The sequence below is a fragment of the Phycodurus eques genome, chromosome 20 (assembly GCF_024500275.1).
Source record: "Phycodurus eques isolate BA_2022a chromosome 20, UOR_Pequ_1.1, whole genome shotgun sequence".
In the NCBI taxonomy this organism is placed as follows: Eukaryota; Metazoa; Chordata; class Actinopteri; order Syngnathiformes; family Syngnathidae; genus Phycodurus; species Phycodurus eques.
The window spans coordinates 11153406-11173316 of NC_084544.1; the positions used below are offsets into that span (position 1 = coordinate 11153406).

General features: G+C 40.7%; 3 protein-coding genes across 7 annotated transcripts; all 3 read left to right on the forward strand.

Moving 5' to 3' along the window:
• Positions 1-941: 941 nt before the first annotated feature.
• oscp1a (organic solute carrier partner 1a) lies at positions 942-4888 on the forward strand. Of its 5 annotated transcripts, XM_061664598.1 has the most exons (12): positions 942-1171; positions 1336-1365; positions 1948-2102; positions 2301-2468; positions 2603-2683; positions 2769-2872; positions 2948-3076; positions 3170-3218; positions 4000-4145; positions 4221-4278; positions 4344-4478; positions 4570-4888. In XM_061664598.1, exons 1-11 carry the CDS (start codon positions 1060-1062, stop codon positions 4464-4466), a joined length of 1155 nt encoding a protein of 384 aa, XP_061520582.1. In that variant the 5' UTR covers positions 942-1059; the 3' UTR covers positions 4467-4478; positions 4570-4888. The 5 variants fall into 5 exon arrangements, with proteins under 5 accessions (XP_061520582.1, XP_061520580.1, XP_061520583.1 ...); XM_061664596.1 differs by having other exon boundaries at positions 4344-4888; XM_061664600.1 differs by having other exon boundaries at positions 1145-1171; positions 2030-2102; positions 4344-4888.
• Positions 4889-5186: 298 nt separating this feature from the next.
• On the forward strand, positions 5187-7587 carry lsm10 (LSM10, U7 small nuclear RNA associated). The gene is made up of 2 exons (XM_061664602.1): positions 5187-5271; positions 6773-7587. Exons 1-2 carry the CDS (start codon positions 5266-5268, stop codon positions 7184-7186), a joined length of 420 nt encoding a protein of 139 aa, XP_061520586.1. The 5' UTR covers positions 5187-5265; the 3' UTR covers positions 7187-7587.
• Positions 7588-13330: 5743 nt separating this feature from the next.
• Positions 13331-19382, forward strand: eva1bb (eva-1 homolog Bb (C. elegans)). Its single transcript, XM_061664259.1, has 3 exons — positions 13331-13684; positions 17052-17191; positions 18339-19382. Exons 2-3 carry the CDS (start codon positions 17125-17127, stop codon positions 18758-18760), a joined length of 489 nt encoding a protein of 162 aa, XP_061520243.1. The 5' UTR covers positions 13331-13684; positions 17052-17124; the 3' UTR covers positions 18761-19382.
• Positions 19383-19911: the final 529 nt, after the last annotated feature.

Consider the following 19911-nt stretch of genomic DNA (forward strand, 5'->3'; position numbering starts at 1 on the left):
TGAGATACATTTAATAACACTAGGTGGCAGTAATGCACTTTAGGTTTTGTTGCAAACCGCAAAAAAAAACACAAGAAGAACATGACAGGACAACATTTCCCGATGTTTTTTACCGATAACTGCCGGTTATTGAAATAATCTATTTAAATATATTTCTTCTTTAAATTTTAAATCAAGGATACAAAAAGGCCCATAAACAAATAAACACCCATCTATGACTTTTTGACCTGAGTTATAAAATAAATGAACTTTTCCACAATACTCTAATTCATTGAGATGCATTTTTATACACAAATATTGAAGGATGTGATAAAAGGCAAGAATAAATTAAGAAAAAAGTGATGAATTAAAAAAAAAATACATTGTCTAGCAAATATTTCCCCAAAAGTTTTCAATGACTTATTTTTTTCAACCATAGTAATTTTCCATAAACAACAAAGCTGGGTTTGGAGCAAATCCCCATCTTCTGACAAATGTGGTATTTTTCCAAAGCGGTTGTACCAAGAAGAAATGTCTTTATTCATCTCGATGGTGTCCAAATGAATACAAATGTTCTTTGCCTGCAGTCGATGAGTAGTTCTGCACGTCAAGCCAAAATATCTTCAAAACAAATGAAGAGTGATAAAAAGAAGAGGATTTCATTCCATAATTGGGAAAAGAGTATTCATTTTCAACGTGTAATCTTTTTCTCATATATATTTGGCGAATCTATTTGGTGCATGATTATATATGAGCCCTCTTTAACTTTACCGATGAGACAATATCAGCCATCCGCAATATCTTCCCATCCAAATTTCTCCCTACAGGCTCATTGCGTCGCATTAGGCCACATCCAGGATATGTCGTCATTGTGCACCGGCCAGTGAGCTTGAGCGTGACCGTGGCTGATCCTTATCCTGACCACCTGTTGCATCTTAGTGTTTTCTGCAGAGGCATGCTCAGATAAGAGCATGGGAACAATCCGCAACCCGCTGCAGAAAACATGCCCTTACAAAAAATTTAATCACAACTCTAACTTTCAAGAAGTTGAATTGTCTCTCGACAGACTGATTTTCCAGGATGTCAATGAAAACTCTTCCCCTGGTTTTCATTAACCTTGGAGGGGAGATGCTTTACATACTGGACCATCGCCTGCAAGCTCACAGCACTTCTGAGGGCAAGTCTGAAAAAGGTAAGTTGAAAACTTGCTTCTACCAGTCTTTCCAGTCATGTTGCTGTCATACAGTCTGCAAAACATTTTAAATATAAACATTTGTTTGTATTTTTTCATGTTTAACAATTGTTTCCTGTCTTTGTTTGGGTTTTTTTGTTTGTTTTGTTTTTTTAATGCTGCAGAAGTGTGGTCTGAAAATGACAGAAAAAGAGGTACAGGCAATATGCCAAAGCAGGTGTTCACTAATCTTAGGTTGGGAGTCTGTAAAATTATTAAGTGCATACCTGCATGTGGGCATGGAGTTCACCAAAGCTTCACAGATTGCCAATGGAATCCTATTACACTCCATGTCGATATCACAGCGCTGGTGGGTGTTGCTCCATGCCCAAGGAGGTTTAGGCAGTGCTGGCAAATAATGGTGGCTGCAAAAAAATACAATATTGCTGTTTTGAGCACAATTTGAACATTTTCAGCTAGGGGTGTATTCACTTTTGTTGCCATTGGTTTAGCCATTAATGGCTGTGTGTTGAGTTATTTTGAGGGAAGAGTACATTTTCACTGTTGTACATACTGTTGTACATACATTTACATACTGTTGTACATACATTTCACTGTTGTACATACTGTTGTATGTACAACATACTGTTGTACATACCGCACTACAGTGTAGCTAAGTGTCATTTTTTCAGTGTTGTACCATTACTTACAAAAATGTGACACGTGAAATCCCTTTTGTGATATACTGTACTATATAGGATCAACCACTATGTGTTTCTGTCCCTTCCCGTTGACAGTGATGAATGACATTGTCGGGACCATGTTCAGTAAAGCCTTCGTGGATGAACTTTTGAAACCTCAGCTGCTGTATTCACACAGGACAATGAAAGTCGTACTAACTCGCTTGGCGCACGTCTCGATCATGAAGCTGAAGACGGTCAGCATGGAGAAGGTAACAATCACATAGGAAAGCGTTCTCGGTATGGAACACCAATGTAAGCTACTGTTACAATGATGAACATATTATTCAATGAATACCTCTCTGACAGTACCAATCAAAACTGATCACGAGAACAAATGAGCAACATAAAATTGGCAAAATCGTGCACATTTCCTAGGTTTAACGTATGTTTTGTCTGTTTTCAAACAGCTCTACGAGCTGATGATCATGGCCTTCAAGTATCAAGTCTTCCACTGTCCGCGCCCTAAGGACCTGCTGCTCATCTCATACAATCATATCGACACCATCAGGGAATTTGTGAAAGACACTCCTGCCCTTGTGAACAAAGTGGATGAAACTCATAGGAAGATCATTGAGGTAGACCTGAGCCAGTCTGTACAGAATTCAGTGAACCCCCCGTTATAAAGATATGTTCACAATATGTTCACAATAGCTGAAAACCCACAACCTATTGAGACCTTGTAAAAAAAAAAAAAAAAATTTAATTGTAGGTATACTCGTCTATGACTTCGGGTGAATTCCAGCTTCTCCGGCAAACGCTGCTCACGTTCTTGCAGGACATGCACATCCGCGTGAGTTCCTTGCGATCTAAGTGAACACTGATATCAGCTGAAATAAAAACGCTGCGTCATTTCTCCACTGTGTTTTCTCATTCAGGTGTCCATTTTCCTCAAAAACAAAATCCAGAATCCCAACGGGCGTTTCGCCCTGTCAACCTCAGGCCCAGTGCCTCATGGAATGGATGTTCCTGGGATCATTCGGTGAGAACGTATTGTTTTACGGAAGAATTTGGACAGTTTATCCGAAATGACCGTCATTTCTGTGGTGTCTTTCAGGATATTTGACAATAAGGGACGACAAATGCAGCAGAGCCGGTTCTCCTCGGGTGGGAGTTACACCCTCCCCATAAAAGATGCTTCATTTGGCCTACATGGAGACAGAGTCATCAAACTGGGCGTGAACATGTCTGCACCGAATACCATGTTTGATTAAAATTTTTACATTACACCACATGTGTGGATAACACTCTTGTTTTGCTGTGTTTCTTCCAAATAAAGGTACAGTGTAAATATGGGAGGGGAATCATCCAAAGTTCACTCAGTGAAGGTAATGTAACAGTAAAACTCTACAGACGTTATGTCATCAGGTATGTCAAATGTTATAACCGTGAAACCATATAAATGTAAATTCACGGTAACGGTATGCCAAAAATCACAATTCAGTACGTACCTTGGTGTTAGGCTCACAGTTCAGTTTACATTGGGTATAGCAAGGGGACAAAATGCAAAATAAACTGCCGACACTGAAGATGAAACAGCTTACATCTTCTCTGTTTAGGAATATACAACATCAACAGTGTCAATTATTATGCTATTATACCAATGGCATTTGTTGTTACTGAAGAGCTTGGGAGAGGCTGTTAAAATACCGCTGGATGTTTGTGTCACTCCAGTTTTTTTTTTGTTTTTTAATTTCGTGCTGCAGTGATATTCACAATTGCCTAATTTCAAATTAGTTAACAAGTTTGTCTTAGAGCCCAACCATTTCGCAAGTCATGATGCCCGCTACAGAAGCTGAGCTGCACTGTGCTTGTTCACAGAAAATGCGTGTGTGTGGCTCGAGTCTAAAGTAGTTACACGAACGTTCTGTGCGGGAACCCTAATAATCATCCCATCATACTATAGAACATAATTGCTCCTGCCTTTGATAAATATTGTTTGTATGGCTAGTTTTGGATTAAAAAAAAAAAAAGTCAAGGAAAAATTGTGGCAAGCTTTCATGCAGGGAGGGCCAGATCTTCCCCACGGGCCTTAAATTTGACACCTGTGTGCAACATATGCTCTTTCGACACATCTTTCTGCTCTAAGTTTTTATCTCCATGCCACAGACAGAAACCGCTCCCAACCTTCTGGCTAAAGAAGAGCTCAATCTACTGGCCCGTCTGATGGGCACTGTTGAGATTGAGAACGTGTCCGCTTCTCAAATTGGCTTTCAGATCAACCTGTTTAATTCAGCCCAAGAGGAGGATGAGGGGTACGTGTTTTATTTCTTATCTGTCATTTTTACCATGATGTGGGTGTTTAATTTGTAACTTATTTTGTTCAATAGAGGAGCTTCAGGTGGAGCTGAGGAGTCATTTGGAGTGATAAATATACAAGCCCTGCAGGTAAACGTGCGCGTCCATCGTGTCTTTCTGGAACTGCGCCGTGACTGAAATGTTTTATATTTCAGGATGAACATTCAGCAACACAGCTGGCTCAAATCGCCGGCCTTTTTGCAGAACAAGAGGAGATGCCAGATGATGTGAACAGTAACAAAGGAGATGACCTGCTGGCCATGATGGATGACCTCTGACCCTTGTGACATGTTAATATTCAAATCCTGTCTCCAAACCATTTTCCACTCTCCTGGAGCGTCCATCCATCCATCCATTTTCTGAGCCGTTTCTCCTCACTAGGGTCGAGGGCGTGCTGGAGCCTATCCCAGCTATCATCGGGCAGAAGGCGGAGTACACCCTGAACTTGTTGCCAGCCAATCGCAGGGCACATAGAAACAGACAACCACTCGCACTCACGTTCACACCTACGGGCAATTTAAAGTTGTCAATTAACCTACCATGCATGTTTTGGGGATGTGGGAGGAAACCGGAGTGCCTGGAGAAAACCCACGCAGGCACGGGGAGAACATGCAAACTCCACACAGGCGGGCCCGGGGATTGAACCCCAGACCTCAGAATTGTGAGGCAGACGCTCTAACCAGTCGGCCACCGTGCCGCCCTCCTGGAGCGTATCTCATCTAAATAAAATTTTAAACACATTATTTAAAGAAAGTTTGAATTCATTCATTGCCGTTTTTGACACACTTAATCAAATGTGTATTGACGATTATTTCTCTTTTGAATGACCTCTTTTAGAAAAATAATAGCCATTAAAAGCTTTTCTTTTACAACAGAACCTAAGTGCAGTACAGTCGCGCGAGCCCCTGACGGTCTGTCAGTAGCCTGCAGGTGGCAGTGTTGTGTTACTTGACCGGAAGTATGTGACGCAAATCGACGTCATCACGTCACGTTTTCTGTATCCGGAAGTGTTTGGCATTCTCCCGCGAAGGCGTTTTTTTGTGTGCGTATTTTTCAAATGGATTAAAGCGCAAACTAATGCAGGTAAATGTTGCATATTGTACATACATCGACAAGAAGTTTTTGATGTTTCTAGCTGTCGCTGTATAGTTTAAATATGAGTCACTGCTAGCCCATGTACAAAAATGGTTTATTGACATGGTAACGAAGATAAAGTTAGTAAACTGGAAGTATATTTCACCCGAAAACCAGCAGCGTTCGCCTTTATTTGTACCGCTTGTTCCAATCTGAAATAGGTGTTACGTATTTGTGTCTTACTTGTAAAAATGCCCACACAGGGAAAGACCTCGTCAATAGAAATTCAGCTAAAATGTACATATGCTACTCACAGAAAAAGTTAGGGATTTTTGGTTTTCAGATTCAATTTCAGAATTAGCCTAATATTTATACCAAGTACCACCTAAAAAAATGAAAATAAAAAATACTTAGCTCTCCCAGTACCGCTCTCATGACCGTGTCGTGAGTGTCGTAGGTCTGAGTGTTCATCAAACACGAGACAGTTTTTTTCCCCATTAAAAAGTATATTTTAAATTATTATAAGCCATTGCAACATTATGCAGTTTGAACATTAACACTGTGCTCAAATATAGAAAAAAAGTGCTAATATGATTCATTTCAACCGTATTGCACATAAGTTAAATATGTATTGTACCGAAATAAAAGTTTAAAAACAAACTGTTCTTAAAGACTAAATGCAAATGTACTGTACTAAAATGTTAAATTCAACTGAACTGTATAGGCAGTGACTACTTCATGTACCATGAGAGGGAGCCCACATCCCACTAGTGGTACAAGTACCACACTTTAAGAAACACTGCACTATAACCTTTACAGGTGAACTTAATTCCATCCATTTTCTGTGTTGCTTCTCCTCACTATCATTGGGCAGAAGGCGGGGTAACACCCCGAACTGGTTGCCAGCCAATCGCAGGGCACATATAAACAAACAACTACTCGCGTTCACATTCACATTCACACCTACGGGCAATTTAGAGTTGTCAATTAACCTACCATGCATGTTTTTGGGATGTGGGAGGTAACCGGAGTACCCGGAGAAAACCCACGCATGCAAACTCCACACAGGCGGGTCCGGGGATTCAATCCCGGAGCTCAGAACTGTGATGCAGACGCATTAACCAGTCGACCACCGTGCCGTGTCAATCTTTCAGTATTTTTTTGCACATCTTGCTGTTTTCTAACAAACAGTTGAATAGCAAAATTCCTGACAGGTGTTTGACCACGAGGTGTACACCCTGGACTGGTCACCACCCAATATTAGAATTTAGAGCCGTGCTTCAGATCGTGTTAAGATCTGTAGGCCCACCACTGCTAACCACTATGCCCACAGTGCTGCCCATGTTTGAAACAACCTCAGTTGAATGAGTACTAAAGCTGTACGAATGCTCCGACTATGCCATTGCTTGTTACATTTGCAATGCAACTTCACTTGTTTGGCTTAAGAAGTGTTTACACATCTCACTGCTATTAAATTAAAGAGCGCAGCTAACATTGAGGCTTCTTGCAGGAGGCCATGGAATCAGAGAGGACTGAGGGCCCGCTGTTAAGCCAAGCAGAGAGTTTCAACTCCATCCGGGAGCGCACCATCGCAGAGAACAGCATGGTGGTGCTGCTGCAGGGCCTGCGGGGGGAGGTGACCACGGTGGACCTGAGGAACGAGAGCACGGCACGGGGTCGGGTGGTCAACGTGGACGCCTTCATGAACGTACGCCTGGAGGAGGTCCTTTACCGTGACCGCAAGGGGCGCCTCACTCGGCTGCAGGACCTCTTCGTCACTGGCAGAAATATCCGCTACGTTCACATCCCCGACCACATGGACATCATGAAGACCATACACGGTCAACTGGCGACGATCCGCCGTGTCCGCAACTTCGGCAAAGAGGGAGGAGGCAGAAAGGAGTTTGCCAAAAAAACAAACTGATTCAACTCTTTCCCAACAACATGGAGATATGAAACAATTATTCTATTTTTAAACATGTGAGCAAGTATATCACGTATTGATTTCAGAGTGAAGTCACTGATGGTGTAGTGGTACACTCGCCTGGCTTTGGTGCAGGCAGCGTGGGTTCAGTTCCCACTCAGTGACGGTGCGAATGTGAGTGTGAATGGTCGTCCGTGTCTATATGTGCCCTGCGACTGACTGGCGACCAGTTCAGGCCGGAGTCTGCCTTTCGCCCGAAGTTAGCTGGGATAGGCTCCCCTGCCCCGTGACCCTAACCAGGATAAGCGGTGTTGAAAATGGATGGACTGGATGCGTTTCAGAGTTGTACTAGTTTATTTCTTGTTTAGCCTTTGTTAAAATGTTGAGAATAAAGCCTTACTAATAATGGAGCCCAATCTTTTTGTTTTACTCAAATGACTGATTTTCTTTCCATCTTAAATGAGCTCATGGATAACAAATGATTCCCGTTTAGTTAAAGTCAAGAAAAATCCATTTAAAAAATACTGTATTTCTTACTATACTGTATAATTTTTAATTTACAAGGTAGTGAATATGACAGGCCTAAACACCTCTATTCAAATGGAAGGTTTTTGCCAATCAGGTAAATCATTTCAAAACTTTCAAACTCCATTGATTGTTTTTAAAAAATCTTTTCTCAAGTGGAAATAAAAAATAAATAACTGAGATATTGGAGTTTTGCAAGTATGCATGCACACCTGCACAGCTTCTTAGAACTTACAACATTCAAACTGTTAAAAAGGAGTTAGCACACACCAGCCACCATTTTAAGTGGCCAAATACAGTTTAGATGTTCTAGTAGGCTTTTCCTGATATTTTTTGTGCTTTTTAGTTCAACCTTGGTTTCAAAAATCTTTAAAACACACTTGAAATCACCTCAAAATAGGTCAGGAAAAGCCAAGTAGAACATCTGAACTTTATTTGGGGTTAATCACAAGCTCTTTACATAGTGGCAGGTATGCGCTGACTTCCATTTAACATGAGTTTGAATGTGATTGGTAACTCCGAACACTGGCACATCCCCAATTTTAACAGTATTGTGTACACATGTACAAACATATATCTCAGTTGTTTATTTTTGCTTCACCTCTCATAATATTTTTCTTTCCAATTGACTTCTACACGTTATAAGTCACTTTAATGGTGGAAAACGTTTAAAATAATTTATCGTTGTCTCATTTTTTTATATCACAAAAACCTGGCCTTTGAACAGGGGTGTGTAGATTTTTTATAACCACTGTACATTTAATATATTGACCCAGCACTGACACAAAGGGCTAAAGGGGCTAGGAATCTAATTTACACTCTTTTTTTTAAATTCTCATTATATCTATTTTTCTATATATCCTTTAATATCTATATATGTGTGTGTGAGAGAAATAGTGAATTATGGTAGTAGTAGCATTAAACATTGACTAATAGGCCCTTGAAAATTTTTGGTGGCCCAAAGAAACAAATGGAAGAGACCGGAAGGTTAAAACTGTAACAGTTGCCTTTCTCTATTTGAATGAGACCTCTAATAAAATACATTGTTTTCTGCCTATCAAAGGAGAAAACAATATAGAAGTACAAAAGCAGTTTTTACCGAAAGTAGGAAAGTAAGTTTTTCCTATTCGAACACAAAAAGCCTTTGTAGATACGAAGTGGAACTATTACAATGACGCGAGAGGACGGGTGTGTCCAGTATTTGCTCTCGCTCATGGGCGTTGAGCGTTGCTGGCGTGCACCGCAGAGCCCATTTGTCTGTGAAATCAGTTTGTGAGCGCCCGTACACCAGGGGAAACAATCGTCACGGTGGTTGCCACTCTGATGCAAAAAAAAAAACAGCACTTCTATTTCCACAGCTTGGAGCACACCAACATTCCTGCCAAATCCATCCCTGAGTTGTCAATCACCGCTGCTGCATCCAGTACACGGGATGGGGCTTGCGTTAAAATGAGCAGAAGCCGGTGAAAGGAAGAAAGTGTTTCCCTTGGAAACTGCTGTGCCAGTGTTCTCCCTATACATAAACGAGGATGAACGAGAATTTGAGGAATTTGCAAGAAGGGCGATGTTATTCTTGCTGGGTGTCAGGAAGAGGGCAAACCTGATAAAACACAGATGCAGCTGGGACAGATCAACCCTCCGCCGCAGGTCGAAGGATGTCATTCCAAACCCTGACTTAAATCGAGAGCATGATGCCTCAGAACCTTTGGGAATGTCCCTTGGATCAGTTGGATCATTGATTTGGATGTGGTCTCCGTGTGTGTTTTTAGCCACATGTTTTTTTGTTTGTTTTGTTTTTTTCTCCTGGCTGTTTACTTGCAAGCTAACCTTGAGATTGTGCGAATGACAACAGGCCACATAATGATTGCTTACGGTCAATGCCGCACCACATCGACCGCATTGCTAAACTCAGAATAGAACTTGACACACATTCAATCGTGTAAACAATACTTTCACAATTACAGTCTCCCCATTTGTGTTCCAAATGGAAATATGTAGACACGTTCATTTGCATTATAAACTGGATTACTTGGAATGCACGGATGTGTTCACTGAGAATGGCAAACTCTAATGCGCAGATTCAGAAAAACAGAGAGAATATTTCACTTTCTTACAAAAATACTCAACCAACTACAAAATTGCTAAATCTAATTGGATCCAATACAGTATCCAAAAAAAAAAAAAATCAGCCTTTGCAAAGGCAACACATTTTTGGTAGGTTGTGCTCTGTCCAAGAGGTCTTGATTTTAAAATAAATGTATTATAGTAGTTTTCAGTGTAGAAATAGTTCTAGTTCATACGTTTGTTAACCTTTCGTGAACCTCATCGTAACTTTCTTTGGTCAGGCTGCTGCAAAAAGACTCTCCAGATAGTCAAATGTACTGCTGCCCAAAGACAAATTAAACAACAAAATCAACTGAAGCCTTCCTAAAATAGGGTTAGCGACGCCACAGGTTAACGTTTTAATGTCAGAGCCTTCTTCCATGTTCATTCCAGGTGGGCTGTGACCTTCTCTAGCTTGAAAAATGACCTTTTTTTTAAAAATCACTAGTTAAGACTGTCTCAGGCCTTTCCTGAATCATCTCTTCTTTTTGCTCCCACAGGCCTGACTGCTGGGGGGATTCCCATGTTGGACTTACTGTTACTCCCTCCGTCCTTCTATCCTCACCATTACTGTGTCAGCCTTTCTGTCCTGATTCTGTTGTTGATTTGTTTAATTATTCTGTAATTATTTTGTATTTGTTGTTAGAATGCTTTGAAACAGTCTACTCATTTCTTGCTATTCCTTTCTTTGTTTTTCCTTTAATATAGACAAAGCTAGTAGAGGGTGTGCCCATTTCTCTCTATTTGTGTTCATGTTTATTCAGTGAGTTTAATCTAACATTAATTCCGAGATGGTGAATGCACGCAAGTAGAAAACTGGCCAGTTGGTTTCTCTTAGCAGCATCAAAATGTTAGAGATTCAGTTGGGGTTTTTTTTTTTTTTTTTTTTTAGTGAGTGATGCAATTCCACAAGATTCCATTTCCTCATTGCTTTTCACATCTGGCCTTTGAGTACATGGTGACATCACCGCCACTGTGGAGGAAGGTGTTAAGATAGGCTTCAAATTGCATGCCAAAAGTGTTTGATTTGGGTAGATGTCTACCCAGTTGTAGAAGCAGCAAGCAATGGATTTATTTTATTGTGCTGCATTCCTGTGCAATGGACTAATTGCTCTGCATTTTCCATGTCATTACCACCCATCCATCCGCCCCCACCCCCCCACCCCCACCCAAAAAAAACAATAAATCTAACTCAAAGCAAACAAAAGTGATTTGTGTGTCACTGTTAACTATAAAGACTAAAACATGACAGGGATGATTGATTGATTGTCATAAAATATATCATTTTCCATATTAATGGTGAGCTAGATCAGGGTGTCAAACATACAGCCTGGGGGCCAAAACCAGCCTGGTAAGGGTACGATCCGGCCCGCAGGATGAATTTGAAAGTGAAAAAACACAAAAGACATTGTGGTGGTAGGACTAATGATCATTTTGAGAATTATTATGCTCCTATAAGAAATAAAATGGTCATGATTCCTAGGTGTTCATAAATTGATTCCATTTTAAAGTGCAATACTATATTTTACAGTTCCAAAGACCTGTGATTTAAAGTTTTGTGCCTTAAAATACAATCTCTGTGATCAGTTATTATGCACACTTTGTTGATGACAAACTGAAGCAAAATACTCTCAAGAAATCTGAAGTTGTTTATTAAAATGGTTTTAAAAATGTCATTAAATGTAAAAAAAAAAATTTTTAAATCCTAATGTATTTGATTTGTTTTACATTCAAACAAAGGGAAAAAACTATTATTATTTATCATTCTTATGATCATAACAGGTATGATAGGATTTTAGTGCACCTGGCTCTTTGACTTCAAATTAGCCCACGAACTACAATGAGTTTGACACCCCTCATTCTAGATACTGTATTTCACATCAACTAAAGCAGTTACTGACTCCTGCGACCACAGGATGTATGTTGTATTACACTCACTGGCCAAAATATTAGCTAAATCTAACCCTCTTTTGTTTTACCGCAATATCAGTAAATTTCAGTATAATGCGAGCACATGACATATACCTCTTTGACAGTGTCAATCCAAATTAAACATCATTATTTTGCATAATATGCAGCTATTGTATTGAATCTCATTAGATTATGTACATATTGAAGTGACTAAATGTTGTATAGTCGTGTTGCATGGTATTCAATAATATGCTCTACATGAATACTAAAGAGTTGACACTGCTGTTCATACCAGTTAAGCTTAATGACAACTCTGGCTAAGCAGTCCAGGTTAGGTTAACTGAAGACCGTAAATTGCCCTCAGGTGTGAATGTCAGGTGTAAATTCTTGTTTGTGCCATTCAACTGGCTGGCGACCAGTCAAGTGTGTACTTCGCCTCTCGCTAAAGTCAGCTGTGATAGACTCCAGTTCACCTCCGACACTAATAAGCTTGGATGGATGGACAACTCTAGGGCTAAAAATCTATATTACAGTGCTCCCACGCTAAATCATGTCTCATCGATCGCACCCCTGCTATATTTTTAATTGACTGTTTTCTCTAGATTTTTACAGTAAACTGTTATGCCCTCACATGTGGGAAAGGAGACCCAATTAGTGGGCAAACAATCTGATGCTTTGTGAATTCTGCTTCACAATGATAGTAGGACCCCATATTTTGCTATGAACACTTGGTCGCTGAAATATCGCCAGCAGCCAATCATAGCAAAGCTGTTTTCCATATTCAAATTGCGATGAGCCTTCCAATCAGCGCAATGTTCATTTTCAGTTGAATATTAACTGCCAGCAAAAAAGACTAACGACAATAGCTTGAAAAGGGCATTCTGGCCATTTTCAACCCAAATTATCATGCAAACCAATAAAGGACATAAAAGATGATCCAAAATAAATGTTAATAATGTATGGAATGGGACCTTTAAAGCATGTGGGAAGGGTAAAACTCTCAAAAGATGTTTTTCTATGGTCTTTCTTTATCACGGCTTATTACCTATTGCGGGTGTGTCTGGAACGTATCCCCTGCAATAAAGAGGGTTCACTATAATGCTATATTCTTCCATTCCCTTATCTCTCCTAAAAACTGCTCGCACATATTAAATGTGTTTCTTTCGTAACACATGAGTATTATTGTCTTTGTAAAGGCAGAATAGTGGACATTAAATGGTGGTATTAAGTGGTATTAAATCTCATTTTTGTGTGTCGGTGTCACCAATAGAGAGCCAGGAAGTGTGAAACAGCACAAAGTAAAGTAGAAAACTATTCTATTTCAGGGCTCTAATTAGGGCCCCTTCTGGAGTACATGTTCTAAATGATCTTCCACATTTAATCAAACAATACCACCTGTTCATCTGAGCTCCTCCACTCTTGCCATAATGCATTCTTGGACAGCACAGCTTTTTCCCTCCCTTCCTTGATTAAAATTCAAAGAGCTCAATTAATCCACGAGCCCCCACAAGCGGCAGCAGCAGCGGGGCCCGGTGCCCAAAACAGCCGACAAGCTATTTCCTGTTCCACCCTCTTGGCCCTCCAGTGAACAGACCTGTGGTGTGTTTGCGAGCAGCAGTGAGTGGCGACATCACCTCACCCTGTTCAGTAGGGGACAGCAACTTGGAAGTGAGTGTGGTTTGCTTTGCGTCTGTTTTTGCCTGCAGTGAATGCACGAGGGTTAATTTTTAAGGCGAAGAAAGGACTTCATTTTCATCAGGGGTGTAAGTGGCTGGGTGTCGTCCCACTGAAGATGAGGGGGAGTGGATGTTAGGACTCCTGGAGCAGCAACATCATCTCCTCTTTCCTGGTGGCTGCCGTCTGCGGGGGAACAATGACATCTCACTCTTTGCACATGTGGACTCCTACATCTTCAGTTGACCTTTAGTAGGAGAGCGCCCACGTTCATCTGGCACCACGGTAAGTGATCTGACAAAACTTTTTAAAGGTGGTTTCCAGAGGTGGCAAAAGTATTCCCACTCTGTATTTATTACTTGAGTAAAAGTATGGATACTTTAGTTCATTTTTTTTTTTTTTTTTAAAAGACTGGTAAAAGTAGATTCTAATTATAATTCAACTCCTGTATCTAAGTAAAAATCAAAAAAAGTCTGTCTGCACATAAATAAAAAATTAAAATAGTAAAAGTGAAATTTTGGTAAAAGTAGAAGTACTGCTTCAATTCATGAACCTAAATAAAATGTACACTCTGAAATGTACTTGAATAAAATAAAAATGAAAAAACAATACCTGTAACTGACTTACATAAAACTTAACTAATGAGAACAATCAAAAAAATATAACTTACCTGTATGTGTTTTTTTAACAAGACACCTCACATTCACCACAAATTATTATTGCAGCCGACATTAAAAAATTCTTAAATAAGGCCATGGGTCGGGGATAGCTTGGGCCTCCAAATCTGTTGTTGTTGTTGTCTGCTGTTGCTGCTATGGTTCACTTTTAAGACGCCAAAATCTCAATCAATTAAGAGCTCAACCACGGTTGATCTTTATTCCTAAGTTTTTTTTACGTCACGTCGTCATCCGCGGAGGTGGGAAAAAGTAAGGAGCCAATTTTGGCAAAGTTAGGTACAATAAAGTACAAATATATGAAAAATCTAGTATTTGTACTTTGTTACTTCCCAACACTAGTGGTTTTTCATGGAAAGTTGAGGTTTTTTGGGCCAACCTTTTCCCTTTCAGAGGCCTATTCAGTTTTTATGAAGGGCCATCCTAACTTTCTGTCCATTTTCTATACTGCTATACCCTTTCAAGGTCAGTGAGCTGCAGTCTACCCAAGCTGACTTCAGGTGAAACGCCAGCTACAATCTGGACTGGTTGCCAGTCAATCACAGAGCCCATAGACAGACAACACTGTCATTGACTTGACATAAAATTATGAACAAATATTGTGCAGTGATCTAACATACTGTATGTATATTAGAAGAAGAATTATTCATTCATTCATTTTCTATAGTGCTTTTGTCCTTATTAGGGTCATGGGTGAGCTGGAGCCTTTTTGAGCTGACTTGGGGCAAGAGGCGGGGTACCCCCTGAACTGGCGCATAGTATTAGCATTTGTGGGTTTTGCGGTCTTTTATTATAGTTCTTCTGAGATTTTATTTGCTTTTAAAATTGCCTGGAGGACTGGATCAAAGAGGTTCCCCAACCCTGTCTAGGGAATTAACAACCACCAACATTAACATGTTCCTTGCGGAGTAATCCTGAAGGTCGTCATAGGTGCAATAGTCACAACAAGAAACATTTGATTTCACTTGAAACCCCAACATGCAAAGTGTATTGTACATTCAAGTACTTTCTTATTATTAATACCACTGCCCCTATAGTTAGTTGTTGAAAACAAGATTGACTGCTGTAGAATAACAAGAGGTGGTGTCATTGTCTTCTGCTTTCATCTTAAATGGGATTATCCGGGCCGGAAATGTGGGAGGGTTGCGCCGGAGTCTGTTTTATGGGGTCACATAAACAGCTCCAGCTGCCGTCTCACGGTGCTGTGCAGAGGTTATGTCAAGACGCAGTTGGGCTAGCCTGGAAATGCTGGCTGTTTCATTTGTCTGCCCAAAGCTGTATAAAAACGGACATTTGTCTCCGTCTGGTATTTGTCTAAAGCGCTTCCTGCTCGGACAACCACAAACTGCCTGTTTGTGTCACTCTGCATAAAAATACACTTGTTTAGGGAACAAAACAAAAACGTGTTTTAGCAAGGAGAGGTTCATATTCAAATTTGTCTTTATCTGTTGGATATTCCAATCATGAGATTCTAGTTGCCACTTTAAATTAAAAGTCCTGTGCAATTGAAGATGAGCCAGGGTGCTAGCTTAGCTTAGTTTAGCGTAGAAATTTTTTGTACGTTTGTAAATCTTAAAGCTCTCTAAAAAGCCCTTTCTAACCACGAATTTAACTAAATTCAGACTTTATGGTCTCCATGTTAAGGATATTACCGCTTACTCTGTAATATAATAATATACAGTATACCTACAGATATGCCTATGTACATACAGGGGGTCCTAGGCGGCACAAGAAGGCGCGCTCAGTTACATTTATGACCTAGAAGTGTTTTTTATACAATACTTACTGTAATTATGATATTACCAGTGTGTTAGCGTAGGTTAGTGACACAGTGAAGTTAATTAGCTGCCGTAGCTGTTGTAAGCCGAGGAACAGAGAGCACGTAGCGTTGTCATAACATTGCGTTATCCTTTGCTTAGGTTACTAACTACCCTGACTTTAACACGGGCACACATTTTTTACAAGTAAAAATGTGTTTACGTAAAAGGTAGGCGGGCTAGACATATCTGTCGTGCCAGCCTATTGCAGCTACCTTGTGCTAAGCTAACCGCCTGCTTGCAGGAGCGACAACATTAGCGTCAAGGAACAAGTCTGTTATCACGGCAGTTTATTAAATGTGAAATAATTTATTCAATATCAGCAGACAGCGCCTCGCTGTCATCCTCGCATAGTGTGATCAAGTTAAATGATTTTGCCAAACAGGAAGTGAAGAAGAAGTGACATTGCCTGGAAAACATCGCATGTAGTGATGCTTCTCATTTTTCTGTAAGGGTTAAATGACGGCTTGAAGAGTGGAGTTGTTGACCAGAAATCATTGTGATAATGCCAGAACACTATAATCAGGCAAATGTTTTTTCTGGGGGTCTGCCAAGAGTCATCAGGATAAAGATCAGGGTGGGTGAGTGAGTCGAGCTGCCTGATGGCAGCAACTGGAACAAGGCTAGAGTTTTGTTCTCCCTTGAGAGAAAGCACGAGAGGGAAAAAAGTCTTGGCTCCCATATACTGTATGTTGTTATTTTAATGATGCGGGCATTGTGAGGGGCTGGGAAATCAGCCATCGTGTTTACATTAAACTCTGCGTTAACCGTGGGACCATGGAGTGATGGGGGTATTTACATTATCCCCCAATTTGGAGTAAAAATTAGTTGGTGGGAAAAAGTCTCACTCAGCAGAAAAAAATTAAATAACCACTGTTGTTGGATGTATTTTAAAAAACTCGTGAGAGCCATCATTTCACTGTTGCTGTGTGAAACAAGAGCCAAAGTGTAGCTGTTTGACACTGGAAACTGGAAATGAGTCCCCTCGGGCACTGATGTCATAAATATAAACATCCCCATTGGTTGAGGCCCATGTCGCTGCTGAAGGCTCAACATAAACACAATGTGCTTGGTTCCCGGTGCCGTCTGGAATGTCTATTTCTGGTTTAAAAGTTGCGCAAAGAGTGTGATCGTCTCACTGCATGTGATTTTATCTGACAGGAGCCGAGGGTCCCGGAGTTCACAGCATAAAGAAAGACCCTGGAGATGCTAGAAACTTCAAGCTCCAACCAAGATGGAGCCAATTAGAAAAGACATGGAGCTGCTCAGTAACAGCATGGCAACATACGCTCACATCAAAGGTAATGTGTCAGAAATAATGTTCTACATGGACTGCCGCTATGCTGTCTATGTGTAATTTTAGTTGCATTTGGCCTCTTACTGCTATTGGATGTAATAAAAAAGCACTTCACACTGACATGTTCTCTGGCTCAGAAGTGAGCGACTAAAATGAACAGGTCTCCCTTTGTGTAAAATATATTCCGTCCTAGTCAATACAAATATACCAATTTGTTTGCTATGACCAGCACAGCACAGGCAAACTAACCTTGAATGGACGGATGGATGGATGGATCAATCGATGGATCGACGGACAGACGGATGGATGTTTGATTCAAAAGATTTTGAGCGACGTTTCAGTAAATGAAAGGATCATTGATAGATGTACAGATCAGTTGATAAAAAAATTGGTAGATGGATGACTAGATTGACTTATTGCTGGATATTTGATGGACTAATTTTCAGTATAATGGGTTAAATGGACATTAAATGGATAGCTGATCTTTATTGACGGGTGGTCGAATGGATGTTCACTTGATGGAATGATAAATCAATAGATTGATGGCTGGATGATGTATGGAATGATGAATGGATGTACGGATGGATGGTTGGACGGATGGTTTCTTTGCAAGAAACAAATCCAGTAAATGCAACAGTGACTGTTTCGGTGTTGGTAAAACAACCAAATCCAAAAAAAAAAAAAAAAAAAAAGAACCTGGCTTGCGCTGACCAACAACTCAGGGGTCAGAAAAATACTGACATTCTTTAGGGCCAGCACTCTGGCCCTGTGAGGACAAATTTTATTTGAGGACAAATCTGATAGGTTTTAGAAACAATCCCACTGGTAATATAGTATAACTTACATCAGGCAGCACAAATGATTATGAAGCAGCAGATGAGACTGACATGGCAGCACAGAGGCTAAAATCTGATTGGACAAAAAATATGACATCCCCAAGTCCTGTGGAAACAGGACTTGGGGATGTCAAGAGAAATGCAGCCAAGAGAAATGCTGAAATGAAGACAGTAGATTGTTAGTAATAAATTAATACAATTCCACGGAAAAAATATTAGAATATAGATTGTAAATGTAGTTCAGTGCTTCTAGGCTTCTACAGTTAACATATGGTTTAACATTAATTGTGTGCAATTGTGTGTCTGTCCATACAGCCAACCCAGAGAGCTTTGCCCTCTACTTCATGATGGGCGTCTGTTTTGGTCTGCTCATGGCGCTGTGCCTCTTGGTGGCCGGCATCACCTGCAGGTCTCGCCGCCGCATCGGCAGGCCAGCTTCATCACCTGAGAGGAGGCAGCTGAAAGAGTCCAGCGAGGAGGAGGAGGTGGAGGACGAGAGCATAGCGGAGGAAGAGGAGGAACAGAGCCACAAAATGACTCTTGTGCCGATGGACGAGCGCAGCACCAAGTCCAACGGCACACTGAAGAGCGTCAATGTGTTTGCCTCGGTCGAAGAGCTGGAGAAGGCCCGACGTCTGGAGGAGAGGGAGCGTATCATCAGGGAGATATGGAGGAACGGACAGCCCGACATCCTGGTCACCGGGACCGGAACAATTGGACGGGTCCATTACCACTAGTGTCCTACACCTAAATCCGAACAATAGAATGCTGCAGATGTGAACATAAAAGTGAGCACTTTTTTGTTCACTTTGACCATGATGACCAGGGGGTGGAGCCTGAGCCCTGCCGAAGCCCAGAGTGTGGGGAGCAATAAATGTGTTATTATTAATGCAGGTAGCACTGCAACACACACACACACACACCACCTCTACAACTTCACCAAGCAATAAAGTATGCGCCCATTATCAGAAACTAATGCTTAACTAATGCTAATCTATGCATCCACCAAAACTTAATGCAGCTCTCTATATACCTTTTGGCTTTGACTTAATACCAGGGTGGGGGCGGGGGTCACACCAATGGTAGATGTGGCTGTTTCTGTATGAAAGTGCCTCTGCATGATAGTGTTTCAGCAAGTGTAGTCACTTGAAAGTGGCTCTGAATCTTCACCCAGCCTTGCTGATCATATCATGGGCAGAGAATCTCGGGCCACAGCCCGATTGTGTAAATCAGGAAGACTGATGATAATTTAACATCATATGCTGTTCTGTGGCTATTTTCATGGTTATATTAACCTCATTGTGTTACACCGTCGTCTATCATAATGTCCGTAGTCCCAAATAAAGCAATGTTTTGTTTGTACACTTATCCGTTACAATCATAATGCCGGGTCATTTGGCGCATTTTACATTACAACATCATTGCGAGAAGAAATGGCCAATATTTACTCTCATTCTGCAATACTACAGTACTAAACTAAAAATAGTTTTTGGCACAGTTTGATTGAAATTACAAGGGATCGTTTCGTTTGTTTATCCTAAAGAGAATACACGATTTAATTTATTGGCTTAATGACGTTCTGGGAAACCCTTACATGGGCATCGTGAAAGGAAAATAAAAGGGACTAATAAATATTATTTAGTTAGGACCACAAACGTTTCCAAAAGAAGCACTTTCTGGGTAAATTTCTTTCAGCAGACAGACTTCCTCCCAGAGAAAACCCCCAGTTTTCCCAGCATTCCCACCGGCTGGTGTCACTGACCCTTGCAGTCCATGTTTCTCTTTCCACACAATTCCCAGCAGCCTCCCAACAGCATGGCTCGCTAGTAAAGACATGTCTGTTTGGTTCTATGAAAGAGCCATTTAGTTTAGTCAGACTGGATATGTA